General features: G+C 64.1%; 3 protein-coding genes across 4 annotated transcripts in view; 1 reads left to right on the top strand and 2 right to left on the bottom strand.

Moving 5' to 3' along the window:
- Positions 1-87: 87 nt before the first annotated feature.
- On the top strand, positions 88-8833 carry BCKDHA (branched chain keto acid dehydrogenase E1 subunit alpha). Its single transcript, XM_080361638.1, has 9 exons — positions 88-244; positions 1456-1611; positions 2546-2632; positions 2727-2835; positions 3879-4040; positions 4768-4974; positions 5882-6023; positions 7618-7789; positions 8546-8833. Exons 1-9 carry the CDS (start codon positions 146-148, stop codon positions 8792-8794), a joined length of 1383 nt encoding a protein of 460 aa, XP_080217764.1. The 5' UTR covers positions 88-145; the 3' UTR covers positions 8795-8833.
- Positions 8834-9045: 212 nt separating this feature from the next.
- On the bottom strand, positions 9046-14115 carry RAB4B (RAB4B, member RAS oncogene family). 2 transcript variants are annotated; one of them, XM_080361617.1, is made up of 8 exons: positions 14010-14115; positions 12781-12861; positions 12307-12421; positions 12133-12195; positions 11902-12056; positions 10282-10377; positions 10036-10159; positions 9046-9918 (listed from the first exon to the last, which is right to left on the bottom strand). In XM_080361617.1, the coding sequence occupies exons 1-7, from the start codon at positions 14023-14025 to the stop codon at positions 10044-10046; spliced, it is 642 nt and encodes a 213-aa protein (XP_080217743.1). In that variant the 5' UTR covers positions 14026-14115; the 3' UTR covers positions 9046-9918; positions 10036-10043. The 2 variants fall into 2 exon arrangements, with proteins under 2 accessions (XP_080217743.1, XP_080217744.1); XM_080361618.1 differs by having other exon boundaries at positions 11902-11999.
- A 1291-nt stretch (positions 14116-15406) lies between these two features.
- Positions 15407-19043, bottom strand: part of SPTBN4 (spectrin beta, non-erythrocytic 4) — a gene marked incomplete at both ends in the record, with an annotated part of 29208 nt that continues 25571 nt past the window's right edge. Inside the window, 4 exon segments of the mRNA XM_080361634.1 lie at positions 15407-15553; positions 16532-16574; positions 18228-18328; positions 18330-18402. Coding sequence (XP_080217760.1) covers positions 15407-15553; positions 16532-16574; positions 18228-18328; positions 18330-18402 — 364 coding nt within the window.

Raw genomic sequence — 19043 nt, 5'->3', positions numbered from 1 at the left:
CCACTCCCTGTGTTTGACCACGCCCACACAGCTCGGCACCGCCCCCGTTGGTTTGGCCACGCCCCCGCCGCTTTGACCACGCCCCGTCGCTTGGTCCGCCACACCGTTGGGCCACGCCCCCGCCGTTGGCCACGCCCCCGGGAAGATGGCGGCGATGGCGGCGCTGCGGCCGCTGCGCTGGCGGCTCCGGCGGCTCCGGCGGCTCCAGCGGCTCCCGGGCCCGGCCCGAGGCCTTGGCGGCGCCGTGAGTGCGGCGGGGCCGGTCTGGAACCCCCCCCGGCCGGTCTGGGACCCCCCGATCGGTCTGGACCCCCCCCGGGCCGGTCTGGGACCCCCCCCGATCGGTCTGGAACCCCCCGGGCCGGTCTGGGACCCCCCCGATCGCCTGGAACCCCCCGGGCCGGTCTGGGACCCCCCCGATCGGTCTGGAACCCCCCGGGCCGGTCTGGGACCCCCCCGATCGCCTGGAACCCCCCGGGCCGGTCTGGACCCCCCCGGGCCGGCCCTGTCCCCGTGTCCCCCACCCCCGTGTCCCCCCACCCGGCCCATCCCCGTGTCCCCAGATCCCCGTGTCCCCACATCGTGTCCCCGTGTCGTGTCCCCACAGCCACACGTCACGTCCCTGTGTCCCCACGTCCCTGTGTCTCCGTGTTGTGTCCCCACCTCCCCGTGTCCCCCTGTCACCATGTCCCCCCATGTCCCCCATCCCCATGTCCCCCCATCCCTGTGTCCCCCTGTCCCCCTGTCCTCCTGTCTCCATATTCTCCCATGTCCCCATGTCCCCCTGTCCCCATGTCCCCCTGTCCCCCTGTCCCTCCATCCCCATGTCCCCCCATCCCTGTGTCCCCCTGTTCCCCTGTCCTCCTGTCTCCATATTCTCCCATGTCCCCATGTCCCCATGTCCCCATGTCCCCCTGTCCTCATGTCCCCCTGTCCCCCTGTCCCTCCATCCCCATGTCCCCCTGTCCCCCCATCCCCATGTCCCCCCATCCCCATGTCCCCCTGTCCCCATGTCCCCCCGTCCCCCTGTCCCCATGTCCCCCTGTCCCCCCGTCCCCCGTCCCCATGTCCCCCTGTCCCCCCGTCCCCCCGTCCCCATGTCCCCCCGTCCCCATGTCCCCCTGTCCCCCTGTCCCCCCGTCCCCATGTCCCCCTGTCCCCGTGTCCCCACGTCCCCATGTCCCCCCATCCCCCTGTCCCCCTGTCCCCACATCCCGGCTCTTTGTCCCCCGGGGGTGGCACAGGAGGGAGGTTCCCGGGGCCCTTTGAGGGCTTTTGGGGAGCAGTGACCTGGGATGACCTGGGGTGACATGAGGTGACCTGGGGTGACCTGGGATGACCCGCGTGACCTGGGGTGACATGAGGTGACCCGTGGTGACCTGGGGTGACATGAGGTGACCTGGGGTGACCTGTGGTGACCCGGTGACCCTGTGGTGACCCGGTGACCCGCGGCAGGAGCTCCCCCCGGCGGAGAAGCCGCAGTTCCCCGGCGCCTCGGCCGAGTTCGCCGACCGGCTGGAGTTCATCCAGCCCAACGTGGTGTCGGGGATCCCGGTGTACCGCGTCATGGACCGGCAGGGCCACGTGGTCAGCGCCGGCCAGGACCCCCAGGTGGGACACGGGGACACACAGGGACACCTGGGACACGTGGGGACACCTTGGGGACACATTGGGGACACCCCGGGGATGGGATGGGACTGGCAGGGCCACGTGGTCAGCGCCGGACAGGACCCCCGGGTGGGACACGGGGACACTGTGGGGACACCTGGGACACTGGGGATACCTTGGGGACACCTTGGGGACACACAGGGACACCTTGGGGACACCTTGGGGACACTCCCGGGATGGGACGGGACCGGCAGGGCCACGTGGTCAGCGCCAGACAGGACCCCCAGGTGGGACATGGGGACGTGGGGACACTGGGGACACCTTGGGGACACCTGGGACACGGTGAGGACATGTGGGATACCGGGGATACTCTGGGGACACCTGGGACACTGGGGACATTGTGGGGACACCAGGGATACCCTGGGGACACTGTGGGGACACCTGGGACATCAGGGATACCCTGGGGACACCAGGGATACCCTGGGGACACTGTGGGGACACCTGGGACACCAGGGATACCCTGGGGACACCGGGGACACTGTGGGGACACTTGGGACACTGAGGATACCCTGGGGACACCAGGGACACTGTGGGGACACCTGGGACACTGGGGATAGCCTGGGGACACCAGGGACACTGTGGGGACACCTGGGACACTGGGGATACCCTGGGGACACCTGGGGACACTGGGGACACCTGGGACACCAGGGACACCCTGGGGACACCTGGGGACACTGGGGATACCCTGGGGACACCTGGGGACACTGGGGACCCCTGGGACACGTGGGGACACCGCGGGGACAGGATGGGACCAGCAGCGCCACTGGTCCGACCAGGACCTGGAGGTTGGGGACACCGGGGACACCCCCATGTCCCCATCCCCATGTCCCCAACCCTGGTGTCCCCAAACGTCCCCAAACAAACGTCCCTGGCGCAGCTGCCCAAGGAGCAGGTGCTGAAGCTCTACAAGACCATGACGCTGCTCAACACCATGGACCGCGTCCTGTACGAGTCCCAGCGCCAGGTGGGGACCGGGGGGGACACGGGGACACCCTGCGGTGACACCCCCTGTGACACCCCCCGGTGACACCCCCCGGTGACACCCCCCGTGTCCCCAGGGCCGCATCTCGTTCTACATGACAAACTACGGCGAGGAGGGGACGCACGTGGGCAGCGCGGCCGCGCTGGACGACGGGGACCTGGTGTTCGGGCAGTACCGCGAGGCGGGTGAGGGACACGGGGACATGGGGACATGGGGGACATGGGGGACATGGGGACATGGGGGACACAGGGGACATGGGGGGACATGGGGGACATGGGGGGACATGGGGGACATGGGGGACACAGGGGACATGGGGGACACGGGGGACATGGGGGGACATGGGGGACACGGGGACCTGGTATTCGGGCAGTACCGCGAGGCGGGTGAGGGACACGGGGACACGGGGGGACATGGGGGACATGGGGGACATGGGGGGACATGGGGACACGGGGGGACACGGGGGGACATGAGGGGACATGGGGACCTGGTGTTCAGGCAGTACCGCAAGGCGGGTGAGGGACATGGGGACACGGGGGACATGGGGACATGGGGGGACACGGGGGACATGGGGGACACGGGGACCTGGTGTTCGGGCAGTACCGCAAGGCGGGTGAGGGACACGGGGACACGGGGGACATGGGGGACATGGGGGGACATGGGGACACGGGGGACATGGGGACACGGGGGACATGGGGACACGGGGGGACATGGGGACATGGGGGGACATGGGGGACATGGGGACCTGGTGTTCGGGCAGTACCGCGAGGCGGGTGAGGGACACGGGGACACAGGACATGGGGGACATGGGGGGACACAGGGGGACACGGGGGACATGGGGACATGGGGGACACAGGGGACGTGGGGGGACATGGGGACCTGGTGTTCGGGCAGTACCGCGAGGCGGGTGAGGGACACAGGACATGGGGACACGGAGGACACGGGGGACACGGGGGACATGGGGGACACGGGGGGACATGGGGGACACGGGGACCTGGTGTTCAGGCAGTACTGCGAGGCGGGTGAGGGACATGGGGACACGGGGGACATGGGGGGACATGGGTACCCGCTGGAGCTGTTGATGGCGCAGTGTCCCCATGGTGTCCTCATGTCCCCACGGTGTCCCCATGGTGTCCCCATGTCCCCAGGGGTGCTGCTGTACCGCGGGTACCCGCTGGAGCTGTTCATGGCGCAGTGTCCCCATGGTGTCTCCATGTCCCCATGTCCCCAGGGGTGCTGCTGTACCGCGGGTACCCGCTGGAGCTGTTCATGGCGCAGTGCTACGGCAACGCCAGCGACCCCGGCAAGGGCCGCCAGATGCCGGTGCACTATGGCTGCCGCCAGAGACACTTTGTCACCATCTCGTCCCCCCTGGCCACCCAGATCCCGCAGGGTGAGTGTCCCCGCGTCCCCAAACTGCCCTGTGTCCCCAAACACCGTGTCCCTGTGTCCCCGTGTCCCCAAAGCCCCATCCCCAAACACCGTGTCCCCAAACTGCCCTGTGTCCCCAAACACCGTGTCCCCGTGTCCCCAAAGCCCCATCCCCAAACACCGTGTCCCCAAACTGCCCTGTGTCCCCAAACACCGTGTCACCGCGTCCCCAAAGCCCCTGGCCCCAAACACTGTGTCACTGCATGCTCAAACCCCATGTCCCCAAACACTGTGTCCCCAAACACCGTGTCACCGCGTCCCCAAAGCCCCTGGCCCCAAACCACATGTCCTTGTGTCCCCAAACTGCCCTATGTCCTCAAACCCCCTGTCCCCAAATACCATGTCCCCATATCTCCTAACCCCATGTCCCCAAACCCTGTGTCCCTGTGTCCCCAAACTGCCCTGTGTCCTCAAACCCCGTGTCCCCAAACAGCCCCCCATGTCCCCCATGTCCCCCATGTCCCCACATCCCCCACGTCCCCCATGTCCCCATATCCCCCCACGTCCCCTCACGTCCCCATGTCCCCCACATCGCCACATCCCACCATGTCCCCATATCCCCCCATGTCCCCGTATCCCCATATCTCTCCATGTCCCCCCGTCCCACCATGTCCTCATGTCCCCCATGTCCCCCATGTCCCCACGCCCCCCACGTCCCCACGTCCCCGTCACCGTGCCGTGTCCCGCAGCGGTGGGCGCCGCCTACGCCATCAAGCGCGCGCACGCCAGCCGCGCCGTCATCTGCTACTTCGGGGAGGGGGCGGCGAGCGAGGGCGACGCGCACGCCGGCTTCAACTTCGCCGCCACGCTCGACTGCCCCGTCGTCTTCTTCTGCCGCAACAACGGCTACGCCATCTCCACGCCCACGCACGAGCAGTACCGCGGCGACGGCATCGGTACCGCGCACGCGCGCCCGCAGCGCCCCGCACTGCACCGCAGCAGCTTGAATTGGCAGCGTTCTGAAACGGCAACGTTCGCGCATTTCAACATTCAAGATTTCTAATTTCAAAATTTCAAAAATCAAAATTTCAAAAATCAAAATTTCAGAAATCAAAATTTCAAATTTTCGAAATATCAAAATTTCAAAATTTCAAAATTTCAAATTTCAAATTTTCAAAATTTCAAATTTCAAATTTTCAAAATTTCAAATGTCAAAATTTCAAATTTCAAAATTCAAAATATCAAATTTCAAATGTCAAAATTTCAAATTTCAAAATTCAAAATTTGGAATTTCAAAAGTCAAAATTTCAAATGTCAACAGTTCAAAATTTCAAAAGTCAAAATTTCAAAGTTCAAAACTTCAAATTTTAACATTTCAAACGCCAAAATTTCAAAATGTCACAGTGTTTTTGGGGCCGGGGTACGGGGGTGTTTCGGGTGGGTTTTGTGTAGATTTGGGGTGTGTTTGGGGTGGTTTTGGGTGTTTTGGGTGGATTTGGGGTGTTTTGGGGGTGTTTGGGGCGTGTTTTTGGGTGTTTTGGGGTGTTTTGGAGTGTTTCAGTCAGCTCGTGTGCCCGCAGCGGCGCGGGGGCCGGGGTACGGGGGTGTTTTTGGGTGTTTTGGGGGTGTTTTTTGGGGTGTTTCAGTCAGATCGTGTGCCCGCAGCGGCGCGGGGGCCAGGCTACGGGGGTGTTTAGGGGTGTTTTTGGGGGTGTTTTTGGGTGTTTTTGGGTGTTTCAGTCAGATCGTGTGCCCGCAGCGGCGCGGGGGCCGAGGTACGGGGGTGTTTTGGGGTGTTTTGGGGTGTTTTTGGGGGTGTTTTTGGGTGTTTTGGGGTGTTTCAGTCAGATCGTGTGCCCGCAGCGGCGCGGGGGCCGGGGTACGGGCTGCCGTCGATCCGCGTGGACGGGAACGACGTGTTCGCCGTGTTCAACGCCACGCGGGAGGCGCGGCGCCGCGCCGTGGCCGAGAACCAGCCCTTCCTCATCGAGGCCATGACCTACCGGTACCGAACTGGGGAACGGGGCAGACTGGGGTGGGACTGGGTCCTACCAGTACCCAGAGCGGAACTGCATGGACTGGGAGGGACTGGGGCGGACTGGGTCCTACCAGTACCCAGTGGGGAACTGGGCGGACTGGGGTGGACTGGGGTGGACTGGGATGGACTGGGTCCTACCGGTACCCTAGGACCTACTGGTTCCTACTGGTGCCTACTGGGACCTACTGATTCTTACCAGGACCTACTGGTGCTTATTGGGACCTACTAGTACCTACCGGTTCCTGCCCGGACCTACCGGTTCCTGTTGGTTCCTACCGGTTCCTACCGGTTCCTCTTGGTTCCACCAGCCCCAAATCCGCCCGTTTTTGAGGGTTTTAGGGTCCCATTGGCGCTGAGGCCCCATTGCCCGTTTCCGGGTGTTCTGTCCCCATTGTGCAGCATCGGGCACCACAGCACGAGCGACGACAGCTCGGCGTGCCGCTCGGTGGACGAGGTGCACCAGTGGGACCTACTGGTTCCTACTGGTTCTGAGTGGTTTTCTCACCACAGTAATTGACCCCACAATCTCTCACCATTGTGTGTCACCCCGCGATGTCTCACCATTGTGATTCACCCCGCAGTCTCTCACCACAGTGATTCACCCCGCAGTCTCTCACCATTGTGTTTCACCCCGCGATCTCTCACCGTTGTGTTTCACCCTGCGATCTCTCACCACAGTGATTCACCCCGCGATCTCTCACCACAGTGATTGTTTCACCCCGCGATCTCTCACCATTGTGATTCACCCCGCGATCTCTCACCATTGTGATTCACCCCGCGATCTCTCACCATTGTGATTCACCCCGCGATCTCTCACCATTGTGTTTCACCCCGCGATCTCTCACCATTGTGATTCACCCCGCGATCTCTCACCATTGTGATTCACCCCGCGATCTCTCACCATTGTGATTCACCCCGCGATCTCTCACCATTGTGTTTCACCCCGCGATCTCTCACCATTGTGTTTCACCCCGCGATCTCTCACCATTGTGATTCACCCCGCGATCTCTCACCATTGTGTTTCACCCCGCGATCTCTCACCATTGTGATTCACCCCGCGATCTCTCACCATTGTGTTTCACCCCGCGATCTCTCACCATTGTGATTCACCCCGCGATCTCTCACCACAGTGATTGTTTCACCCCGCGATCTCTCACCATTGTGATTCACCCCGCGATCTCTCACCATTGTGTTTCACCCCGCGATCTCTCACCACAGTGATTCACCCCGCGATCTCTCACCACAGTGATTCACCCCGCGATCTCTCACCACAGTGATTCACTCCACGATCCCTCACCCCATGATCTCACCCCACGGTTTCACCCCGTGGTTCTGACTGGTCCCTATTGCCCACTTCTGGGTGTTTTGTCCCCATTGTGCAGCATCGGCCACCACAGCACGAGTGACGACAGCTCGGCGTACCGCTCGGTGGACGAGGTGCACCAGTGGGACCTACTGGTTCCTATTGGTGCCTGCTGGGACCTACTGGTTCCTACTGGTTCCTACTGGTTCTGACTGGTCCCTATTGCCCATTTCTGGGCGTTTTGTCCCCATTGTGCAGCATCGGGCACCACAGCACGAGTGACGACAGCTCTGCGTATCGCTCGGTGGACGAGGTGCACCAGTGGGACCAGCAGGACCACCCCATCGCGCGGCTGCGGCGCTTCCTGCGCCTGCGCGGCTGGTGGGGCGAGGAGGAGGAGCGCGCCTGGAGGAAGAGCACGCGACGCATGGTGCTGCGGGGGGCAAAACGGGGGGGAATGGGGGAAACGGGGGGTTCGAGGGGAAACTGGAGAAATGGGGGGAAATGGGAAAAGGGGAAATGGGGGGAAACGGGGAAATGGGGGGAAACGGGGAAATGGGGGGAAATGAGGAAACAGGGGTTTGGGGGAGAAATCGGGGGTCTGGGGGAAAGGGGAAATGGGGGGGGGGGAAGGGGAAATGGGGGGGGGAAGGGGAAATGGGGGGGAAGTAGGGGGTTAGGGGGAGAAATGGGGAACAGGGGGAAAGGGGGTTGGGGGGGGTTGATGAGATTTTGGGGAGATCCTCGGGATTTTGGGGAAAATCCCTGGGGAATTGGGGGAGGGAGAACCCCGGGAGTTTGGGGAAGAATCCTCAGGATTTGGGGAGTGAGATCCATGAGATTTTGGGGGAGAATCCCTGAGACTTTGAGCAGGGAGACCCCAGGAATTTCGAGGAGAATCCTGGGGATTTGAGCAGAGGGATCCCTAAGATTTTGGGGAGGGATCCTCAGGATTTGGGGGAAAATCGCTGGGATTTGGGGGAGAATCCCTGAGACTTTGGGGCAGGAGATCCCCAGGAGTATGGGGAGAGATCCTCAGGATTTGGAGCTCAGGACCCGGGGGTTTTGGGGCTCAGGACCCCGGGGTTTTGGGGAGCGGATCTCGGGGGTTTTGGGGAGCGGACCCTGGGGGGTTTGGGGCTCAGGACCCCGGGGGGTCTGGGGCTCAGGACCGCGTTGGTCGCAGGTGATGGAGGCGTTTGAGCGCGCGGAGCGGGAGCCGAAGCCCAACCCGCAGCTGCTGTTCTCGGACGTTTACCGGGAGATGCCGGCGAACCTGCGGCGGCAACGGGCGGCGCTGGAGCGGCACCTGCAGCTCTACGGGGAGCACTATCCCCTGCAGCGCTTCCAGCCCCTGAGCCCCCAGAACCCCCCCCAGAACACCCCAGAAAACAGCTCCCAAAACACCCCCCAGAACAACCCACCCCCCGAATAACCCCCGTGAATGGAACGGCCCGCTGGAGCCCCCCAAAAGAACCCCCAAAACACCTCCCTCCCCGAATAACCCCCGCCAATGGAACAGCCCGCCGGAGCGCCCCCTGCAGCTCTATGGGGAGCACTACCCGCGCAGCGCTTCCAGCCCCTGAGCCCCCCCAAAACACCCCCCAAGCCCCCCCCCCCCAAAACAACGCACCCCCCGAATAACCCCCACGAATGGAACAACCCGCTGGAGCCCCCCCGCCCCCAACAAAATGAACCAAAAGCAGCGGAGCCGCGTGCTGGAAAACGTTAATACTTTATGTACCAGAATCACATTTTTGGGGGGGGGGGAACGGGGGGACACACACAACAGAATTAGTGCTTATTTTTCTTATTTTTCTCTATTTTTAATATTATCCTTCTCCACAGAAAAAAAAATATGCCCCCCCCCCCCCCCCAACCAAGTGCAATAAATAACATGAAGCAGAAAAACCCACGACCCCCCGACGGGGGAAATGGGGCGGACGGGGAGGGGGGGGTGGGGACCCCCCTGCTGTCCCCAAATGTCCGTCCCCCCCCCAAAAAAAAAGTGACAGCGGGGGGGGGGGGTGACAACGTCATGTGTGTCCGTCCTCCCCCCCCCCCCCCCAAAAAACCAACATTATTTCTCATTTTTGTGGGAGAAAAGTGGAAATGCACAGAAAAAAATAAAAGGCAAAATTAAGGGGCCCCCCCTCAGTGCTCAGACACATTTATGGGGGGTCATGTCCTCCCAAGGAAAAGTGAGGACCCCCCCCCTTCATTTGGGGACCCCCCCCAAGATGCTGGCAGAACGTTTTTGCTATTAAACAAGGTGAATTCAGCCCAAATCTGTTTGGGGGGGCACAGACAGGACAGACCCCCCTGTGGGGGACATGTCCGGGGGGGGGGGGCACGGGACACAGGACAGACCCCCCTATGGGGGACACGTCGGGGGGGACATGGGACACAGGACAGACCCCCCCGCGGGGGAGAAGCCACTGTGGTCGATACAATCAGAGAACGGTCGCTGAGAGTCCGGGGGGGTGGGGGGGGGACGATGAGGGGGAAAAATGGGAGGGGGAGTCCAGGGAAATGGGGGGGGGGGTGAGGCACATGGTCCTGGGGGGGAAGAGAAGGGAAACCATTGTTTAGTGCAGTGCTGCCCCTATTGGGGTGTCGCCCCTTTTGGGGTGTTGCCGCTTTTGGGGTGTCACCCCTCTCGGGGGGGGGTCTCACCTGGGGGCTCAGCAGCTGCAGGGCGGCCGGGGGGCGGGCTGCCCCCCCCGGGGCTGCCGGAGCTGCCGCAGCGACGCGTCCCCGTATTGGATCCCCGAGCCCATGCGCTCCGGGTCCAGCTCACCTGGGGGTCAACGAGGGGGGTGAGAACAGAACCCCCAGCATCCAAAACCCCCCGGGACCCAAAAGCTCCGTCCCGGGACCCAAACCCCCCGTTTTCCCCCCGAAAAGCCGGCGCGGCCGTACCCGACTCGATCTTGTTCAGAATGGTCCGGGCGCACTTCAGAAAAGCCTCCTCCACGTTCTCCCCAGTCAGGGCGCTGGTCTCCAGGAACATCAGCTCTGGAGGCGGGAAACAGCTCGTTAATCGGAGCCTAACGAGCAGCCGACCTTTCACCCCGCGATCTCTCACCACGGAGATTCACCCCGCGATCTCTCACCATGGAGCTTCACCCCGCGATCTCTCACCATGGAGCTTCACCCCGCGATCTCTCAACCACGGTGATTCACCCCGCGATCTCTCACCACAGTGATTCACCCCGCGATCTCTCACCATGGAGCTTCACCCCGCCATCTCTCACCATGGAGCTTCACCCCGCCATCTCTCACCATGGAGCTTCACCCCGCCATCTCTCACCATGGAGCTTCACCCCCCCATCTCTCACTGCAGTGATTCACCCCGCGATCTCTCACCACGGAGATTCACCCCGCGATCTCTCACCATGGAGCTTCACCCCGCGATCTCTCACTGCAGTGATTCACCCCGCGATCTCTCACCATGGAGCTTCACCCCGCCATCTCTCACTGCAGTGATTCACCCCGCGATCTCTCACCACAGTGATTCACCCCGCGATCTCTCACCACAGTGATTCACCCCGCGATCTCTCACCATTGTGTTTCACCCCGCGATCTCTCACCATGGAGCTTCACCCCACGATCTCTCACCATGGAGCTTCACCCCATGATCGCTCACCACAGTGATTCACCCCGCAATCTCTCACCACAGTGATTCACCCCGCGATCTCTCACCATGGAGCTTCACCCCATGATCGCTCACCACAGTGATTCACCCCGCAATCTCTCACCACAGTGATTCACCCCGCGATCTCTCACCATGGAGCTTCACCCCATGATCGCTCACCACAGTGATTCACCCCGCAATCTCTCACCACAGTGATTCACCCCGCGATCTCTCACCACGGAGCTTCACCCCGCGATCTCTCACCATGGAGCTTCACCCCGCGATCTCTCACCACGGAGATTCACCCCGCGATCTCTCACCATTGTTTCACCCCACGATCTCTTGCCGCAGTGATTCACCCTGCGATCTCTCACCATTGTTTCACCCCACAGTCTCTCACCACAGTGATTCACCCTGTAGTCTCTCACCATTGTGTTTCACCCCACGATCTCTCCCCACAGCGATTCACCCCACGATCTCTCACAATTCTCCCACTCCGCCATCTCTCACCACAGCGATTCACCCCGCGGTCTCTCACCCCATTGATCCACCCTGCAATCTCTCACCCCATCGATCCACCCCGCAATCTCTCACCATTCTCCCACCCCACGGCCTCTCACCACAATGCCTCACCCTGTGGTTCCTCACCCCATTGTTTTCCCCCGCAACCTCTCACCATTCTCCCACCCCGTGGTTTCCCACCCCACAGTCTCCCCACAGCGTTCCACCCCGCGGTCTCTCACCATTCTCCCACCCCATGGTCTCCCACCCTGGGGTCTCTCACCCCATCGTTTCCTTTCACCCCATCGTCTTGTTTTGCCCCATCATTTTGTTTCACCCCGTCCCCTCCTCTCCCCGCATTGTTTCCTTCTGCCCCATTGTCCCGCCCCACAGCTGCCCCTCACCGTTCTCCTGGGCGAACCGCGAGGCCTCCAGGAACGTCACCTCCCGCTCGGCGTCCAGGTCCTTCTTGTTCCCGCAGAGGATGATGACGATGTTGGGGCTGGCGAGCGTGCGCGCGTCCGTCAGCCAGTTGGTCAGCGCGTTGTACGTCTCCCGGCTGCGTTTCGGGGGCAATTACGGGCATTTTGGGGGCGCCCAACACAAATTACCCCCCCAAAATCACCGGGACCCACCTGGTGATGTCGTAGACGAGCAAAGCGCCGGCGGCGCCGCGGTAATAGCTCCGGGTCACCGACCTGGAGGAGGAGGAGGAAACATGGGGGGTCCCAGGGGTTTTAAGCCAAAAAAAGCCCCCGAAAAGGTGGGAAATGTTGAAAACGCGGCGTTTTGGGGTGTTGGCCCCGAACCTGAACCTCTCCTGCCCGGCCGTGTCCCAGATCTGCAGCTTCACCGTCTTCCCCCCGACGTTCACCACTTTGGAGCCGAATTCCACCCCGATGGTGTGGTTGGAATCTTGTTTGACTGCGGAAATGGGGGGAAAAGGTGGAAATCGGGGGGAAAAGGTGGAAATTGGGGGGAAAAGCGGCGGAAACCGGGGGGGAAAAGGTGGAAATTGGAGGGAAAAGGCGGTGGAAATGGGGGGGAAAAGGTGGCGGAAACCGGGGGGGAAAAGGTGGAAATTGGAGGGAAAAGGCGGTGGAAATGGGGGGGAAAAGGTGGCGGAAATGGGGGGGAAAAGGTGGAAATTGGGGGGAAAAGGCGGCGGAAATGCGGGGGAAAAGGTGGCGGAAATGGGGGGGAAAAGGCGGCGGAAACCGGGGGGAAAAGGTTTTCCAGAGATGAACCAAAATGACCAAAAACCCCAAAAAGAGGCGAATTACATTTGTTCTCGATGAACTGGTGCAGCAGACACGACTTCCCGGTGCCCGCGCTGCCGATCACCAGGAATTTGAACAGGAAATCTGCGGGAAAAGGGGGAAAAGCTGATTTTGGGGGGTTTTGGGGCTCCAAAGGGCCGTTTCCTGCCCACCCGCGGCAAACGGGGCGGAAAGCGCCCAAAACAGCCCAAAATGGGGGACAGGGGTCCCCATCTCACACAGAGCCCCACAGATCCCCTATAGGAACCCCAGACCCCCTATAGGGACCCCCAACCCCCTATAGGGATCCCAGGACCTCCATAGAACCTCTATAGGGGTCCCATAGACACACCCCAACCCAACCCACATAGGGGCCCCCAGACCCCCTATAGGGACCCATAGAACCTCTATAGGGACCCCAGACTCCCAGAGGGACCCCCAGAACCCCTATAGGGACCCCCAACCCCCTATAGAACCTCTATAGGGCTCCCATAGACACCCCCCAAACCACATAGGGGCCCATAGAACCCCTATAGGGACCCCCAGACCCCCTATAGGGACCCATAGAACCTCTATAGGGCCCCTAGACCCCCTATAGGGACCCATAGAACCTCTATAGAGACCCCCAGACCCCCATAGACCCTCTATAGGGCTCCCATAGACACCCCCCAATGCACATAGGGGCCCATAGAAGCCCTGTTCAGCCCCCAGACCCCTATAGGGGCCCCACAGCCACCCCCCATCCCACATAGGGCCCCACAGCCCCTCCATAGGGCCCCACAGACCCCTATAGGGCCCTATAGACACCCCCCAACCCCACACAGGGGCCCCACAGCCCCTCCATAGGGTCCCCAAAACCCCTATAGGGCCCCACAGACCTCTATAGGGTCCCCACAGCTGCCCCCCCATTCCACATAGGGCCCCACAGACCCCTATAGGGCCCTATAGACAATCCCCAACCCCACATAGGGGCCCCACAGCCCCTCTATAGGGCCCCCAAAACCCCTATAGGGCCCCACAGACCCCTATAGGGTCCCCACAGCCCCTCTATAGGGCCCCACAGCCCCTCTATAAACCCCCCAGGCCCCCTCCGAGGCCCCCAAAACACCCCCCGCCCCCCCCCGAGCCCTCCCCCGCCCCACACAGCGCCCCACAGACTCCCCCGCATCCCACACAGGGGCCCGCAGAGCCTCTGCGGGGCCGCCCGGCCCCCCCCGGCCCCCCCAGGGCCCCGCTGGCCGCCCCGGGCCCACCGTAGGTCTCGGACATGCTGGAGCCGCGGCCGGGCCGCTCCCGCCGCCTCCGCCGCTACCGGGCCGGACGGGAGGGAGCGGGCGCAATATGGCGGCGCCCCGGGGAGCCGCTTCCGGGCTGTGCGCGCAGGCGCGGCCAGGGGGCTGCCAGGAGATGGGCGGAGCCGGGCGCGGGCAGAGGCGTGGCGAGCGGGAGGGGGCGGGGCTGAAGGGGCGCTGGGATCCCGGGTCCTAAACTCCGGTCGCTCCAAACCGCTCGGGATCGCGCCCCCCCCTCCCCAAACCCCCAAATCCGAGACCCCCCCAGCCACAAACCCCGCCCAGATCCACTGCCCCCCCCGCCCCAAATCCGGGACCCCCCAGCCCCAAACCCCGCCCAGATCCACGGCCCCCCCGCCCCAAATCCACGGACCCACCAGCGCCCCCCCCCCAACCAGATCCGTGCACCCCCCGGCCCCAAACCCCTCCCCAAATCCATGCCCCCCCCCTGCCCCAATATGCCCCAAATCCTTGGATCCCCCAGCCCCAAACACCCCAAATCTGTGACACACCCCCCCCCCCCACCCAGGGATCCCCGACCCCCCCACTTCCCAACCCCCCTCATTGACACCCCCCCCCAAAAAAAACGCGGGGGGGGTCCCGTGTCCTTCCAGCTCCTTTATTCTGGGGGTGCTGGGGAGGGGGAGCAGCGGGGGGGGGTTTATTACATTTATACAGTCACAGCACGGGGGGGGGGACCCAGGGGGGTCCCCAAAGTGGAGGGTGATTGTGGGGGTGGGGGGGAGGCTGTGAATATCTTGGGGTGATTTTCCTGGATTTTGGTTAAAATCTTTACAAACTCTGACACGCCCTCCCCCCCCGACTTTGGGGGTGCCCCCTCCCCCCCCCCATGGTTCTCACCCTCCCCCCGGCTCTATGGCTTGTGCATGGGAAGTGGGGGGGCCGGGGGGGGGGGCCCCGTGGGAGGGGTGGCAGAAAGGGGGGGGGGGGGCGGGACTCCCTTGTACCACCCCCCTCAACCCCCTAATAACCCAGGATTTGAGGGACCCCAGAATTTGGGGGGGGGTCACCCAGGACTTGGGGGGGGGGGCACCCTGAATGGGGGGGGGCACCCTGAATTGGGGGGGGGCACCCAGTATTAGGGGACACCCACTTTTGGGGGGGACATCCACTTTTGGGGGGGGACACCCACTTTTGGGGGGCAACACCCGTAATTATAGGGGGGGGGTCACCCCCCTCCAGCTCCTCCCCCACCCCCACATCGACACCCCCATGGGGTCCAAAAAGGGGTGGGAGGGGGGGGGAATCCCCATGTCAGTGACGTCCCCAAAAAGTGGTGGAGTGGTCCCCAAATTTAAGGATGGGGGGGGTCCCCAAGATTTGGGGGGGCGGGGGTGTCACTTCCGGCGGGCGGGGGCGCTGGGGCGCCGGGGGGGCCCCTCGTCCGTGGACGACGTGGTGCCCGGGCCCTGCTGCCAGCGGGCCAGCTCCGCGTGCTCCTGCGCGCTCGTGGCCAGCGCCTTCAGCCACCCCCGCATGTCCTCCTGGGGGCACCCCAAACGTGGACCCCCCCACACCAACCAACAGAACCCCCAGAACCAACAGGAACCCCCGCATGTCCTCCTGGGGGCACCCCAAACGTGGACCCCCCCACAACAACAACAGAACCCCCGCATGTCCTCCTGGGGGCACCCCAAACGTGGACCCCCCCGAACTAACCAACAGAACCCCCAGAACCAACAGGAACCCCCGCATGTCCTCCTGGGGGCACCCCAAACGTGGACCCCCCCACAACAACCAACAGAACCCCCAGAACCAACAGGAACCCCCGCATGTCCTCCTGGGGGCACCCGAAACGTGGACCCCCCCACAACAACCAACAGAACCCCCGCATGTCCTCCTGGGGGCACCCGAAACGTGGACCCCCCCGAACCAACAGGAACCCCCCGGAACCAACAGGAACCCCCCCAAACCAACAGGAACCCCCCCGGAACCATGGAGCTCCCCAGGACCAATAGAGACCCCCCTGGAACCAATAGGAACCCCCCTGGAACCATGGACCCCCCAGAACCAATAGAAACCCCCCAAAACCAATAGAAACCCCCCCGGAACCATGGAGCCCCCCGGAACCAATAGGAACCCCCCAGAACCAATAGGAACCCCCCCTGGAACCAACAGGAACCCCCCAGAACCATGGAGCCCCTCAAAACCAATAGAAACCCCCCCTGGAACCATGGAGCCCCCAGAACCAATAGGAACCCCCCCGGAACCAATAGGAACCCCCAGGAACCATGGAGCCCCCCCAGAACCAATAGAAACCCCCCCGGAACCATGGGAACCCCCAAAAACCAATAGAACCCCCCCGGAACCATTGGAACCCCCTGGAAACCAATAGACCCCCCCCAGAAACCATCGGAACCCCCCCAAATGATCAGCCCCCCCAAATGATCAGCCCCCCCCCCCAAATGATCAGCCCCCCCAAATGATCCCCCCCTAAATGACCAGCCCCCCCCGGGCCCCACCTCGTCCTTGGCCTGCAGGAGGAACTCGCTCCCATCGCTCGTCCTGCCAAAAACACCCGTCTCAAGACCCCCCCGGGGGCACCCAGGATGGGGGGGCACCCAGGACGGGGGGGGCACCCAGGACGGGGGGGGCACCCAGGACAGGGGGGCACCCAGGATGGGGGGGGCACCCAGGACGGGGGGGGCACCCAGGACAGGGGAGCACCCAGGACGGGGGGGCACCCAGGAACATGGGGGGCACCCACGATGGGGGGGGCACCCAGGACGGGGGGGGCACCCAGGACAGGGGAGCACCCAGGACGGGGGGGGCACCCAGGAACATGGGGGGCACCCACGATGGGGGGGGCACCCAGGATGGGGGGGGCACCCAGAACCAGGGGGGGCACCCAGGATGAGGGGGGGGCACCCAGGACAATGGGGGGGCACCCAGGACCGGGGGGGCACCCAGGAGCATGGGGGGGCACTGAGGATGGGGGGGCACCCAGGACGGGGGGGCACCCATGACCCGGGGGGGTACCAGGACCGGGGGGGGGCACCCAGGATGGGGGGGGCACCCAGGACCAGGGGGGGCACCCAGGATGGGGGGGGCACCCAGAACCAGGGGGGGCACCCAGGACCTGGGGCACAATCAGGTCCAGGGTGGGCACCCAGGATGGGGGGGGCCACCCAGGATGGGGGGCACCCAGGACCGAGGGGGCACCCAGGACCAGTGGGGCACCCAGGAGCATGGGGGGGTACCAAGGAGCATGGGGGGGGCACCCAGGACCGGGGAGGGGGCACCCAGGATGGGGGAGGGGGGCACCCAGGAGTGTGGGGGGTGCTGAGGGGCATTTGGGACCCCCCAAGTCCCCCGGTACCCAGGACCAGGGGGGGCACCAGGACCAGGGGGGGCACCCAGGACCAGGGGGGGCACCAGGACCAGGGGGGGCACCCAGGACAGGGGAGCACCCAGGACGGGGGGGCACCCAGGAACATGGGGGGCACCCACGATGGGGGGGGCACCCAGGACGGGGGGGGCACCCAGGACAGGGGAGCACCCAGGACGGGGGGGCACCCAGGAACATGGGGGGCACCCACGATGGGGGGGGCACCCAGGATGGGGGGGGCACCCAGAACCAGGGGGGGCACCCAGGATGAGGGGGGGGCACCCAGGACAATGGGGGGGCACCCAGGACCGGGGGGGCACCCAGGAGCATGGGGGGGCACTGAGGATGGGGGGGCACCCAGGACGGGGGGGGCACCCATGACCCGGGGGGTACCAGGACCGGGGGGGGGCACCCAGGATGGGGGGGGCACCCAGGACCAGGGGGGGCACCCAGGATGGGGGGGGCACCCAGAACCAGGGGGGGCACCCAGGACCTGGGGCACAATCAGGTCCAGGGTGGGCACCCAGGATGGGGGGGGCCACCCAGGATGGGGGGCACCCAGGACCGAGGGGGCACCCAGGACCAGTGGGGCACCCAGGAGCATGGGGGGTACCAAGGAGCATGGGGGGGGCACCCAGGACCGGGGAGGGGGCACCCAGGATGGGGGAGGGGGGCACCCAGGAGCGTGGGGGGTGCTGAGGGGCATTGGGGACCCCCCAAGTCCCCCGGTACCCAGGACCCGGGGGGGCACCAGGAGCAGGGGGGGCACCAGGAGCAGGGGGGGCACCAGGACCAAGGGGTGCTGGGGGCGCTGGCCCCCGGGCCCGCACCGGAGCTTGAAGACGTGCTTCCTCTTGCGGTAGTCGCTGGCCACCTCGCAGGCGGCGCCGAGCAGGCTCCGGGGGGGCTCCCCCCCGTGCGGCGCCCCCCCCCGCCGGCCCCTTCGCGTCCTTGTAGAAGCCCAGCTCCCCCTTGCTCAGCACGCAGTACAGGTTCACCCACGACCTGCGGGGGACGGGGGACACCCCAACCCGGGGAACCCTCACTGGGGGCACCCCAAACCCGGGGAACCCTCAGTGGGGGACAATGAGCCCTGGGGAACCCTCATTGGTGGACATTGAGCCATGGGGAACCTTCATTGCACCCCAAACCCGGGGAACCCTCACTGGGGGCACCCCAAACCGGGGAACCCTCAGTGGGGGCACCCCAAACACGGGAATCCTCAGTGGGGACACCCCAACCCGGGGAACCCTCAGTGGGGGACATTGAGCCCTGGGGAACCCTCATTGTTGGACACTGAGCCATGGGGAACCCTCATTGGTGGACATTGAGCCCTGGGGAACCTTCATTGGTGGACACCCCAAACCTGGGGAACCCTCATTGGTGGACGCTGAGCCATGGGGAACCTTCATTGGTGGACATTGAGCCACGGGGAATCTTCATTGGTGGACACTGAGCCATGGGGAACCCTCATTGGTGGACGCTGAGCCATGGGGAACCCTCATTGGTGGACACTGAGCCCTGGAGAACCCTCATTGGTGGACATTGAGCCATGGGGAACCCTCATTGGTGGACACTGAGCCATGGGGAACCCTCATTGGTGGACGCTGAGCCATGGGGAACCCTCATTGGTGGACGTTGAGCCA

Source organism: Nesoenas mayeri (assembly GCF_963082525.1).
Source record: "Nesoenas mayeri genome assembly, chromosome: 35".
Classification (NCBI taxonomy): Eukaryota; Metazoa; Chordata; class Aves; order Columbiformes; family Columbidae; genus Nesoenas; species Nesoenas mayeri.
Note: the sequence above shows the minus strand (reverse complement) of the source record. Positions and strands in the feature narration are given on the sequence as shown.

Excerpts from the sequence above, each read along its gene's own strand:
- RAB4B (XM_080361617.1), bottom strand. Across the intron at positions 12,196-12,306 it reads GCCGGGCAGGAGAGGTTCAG|GTCGGTGACCCGGAGCTATT; the intron begins GTTCGGGGCCAA and ends CTCCTCCTCCAG. Across the intron at positions 10,160-10,281 it reads TCTGAACAAGATCGAGTCGG|GTGAGCTGGACCCGGAGCGC; the intron begins GTACGGCCGCGC and ends GTTGACCCCCAG.
- BCKDHA (XM_080361638.1), top strand. The coding sequence starts at position 146 with ATGGCGGCGATGGCGGCGCTGCGGCCGCTGCGCTGGCGGCTCCGGCGG. Across the intron at positions 2,633-2,726 it reads TGTACGAGTCCCAGCGCCAG|GGCCGCATCTCGTTCTACAT; the intron begins GTGGGGACCGGG and ends CCGTGTCCCCAG. Across the intron at positions 4,041-4,767 it reads GGCCACCCAGATCCCGCAGG|CGGTGGGCGCCGCCTACGCC; the intron begins GTGAGTGTCCCC and ends CGTGTCCCGCAG.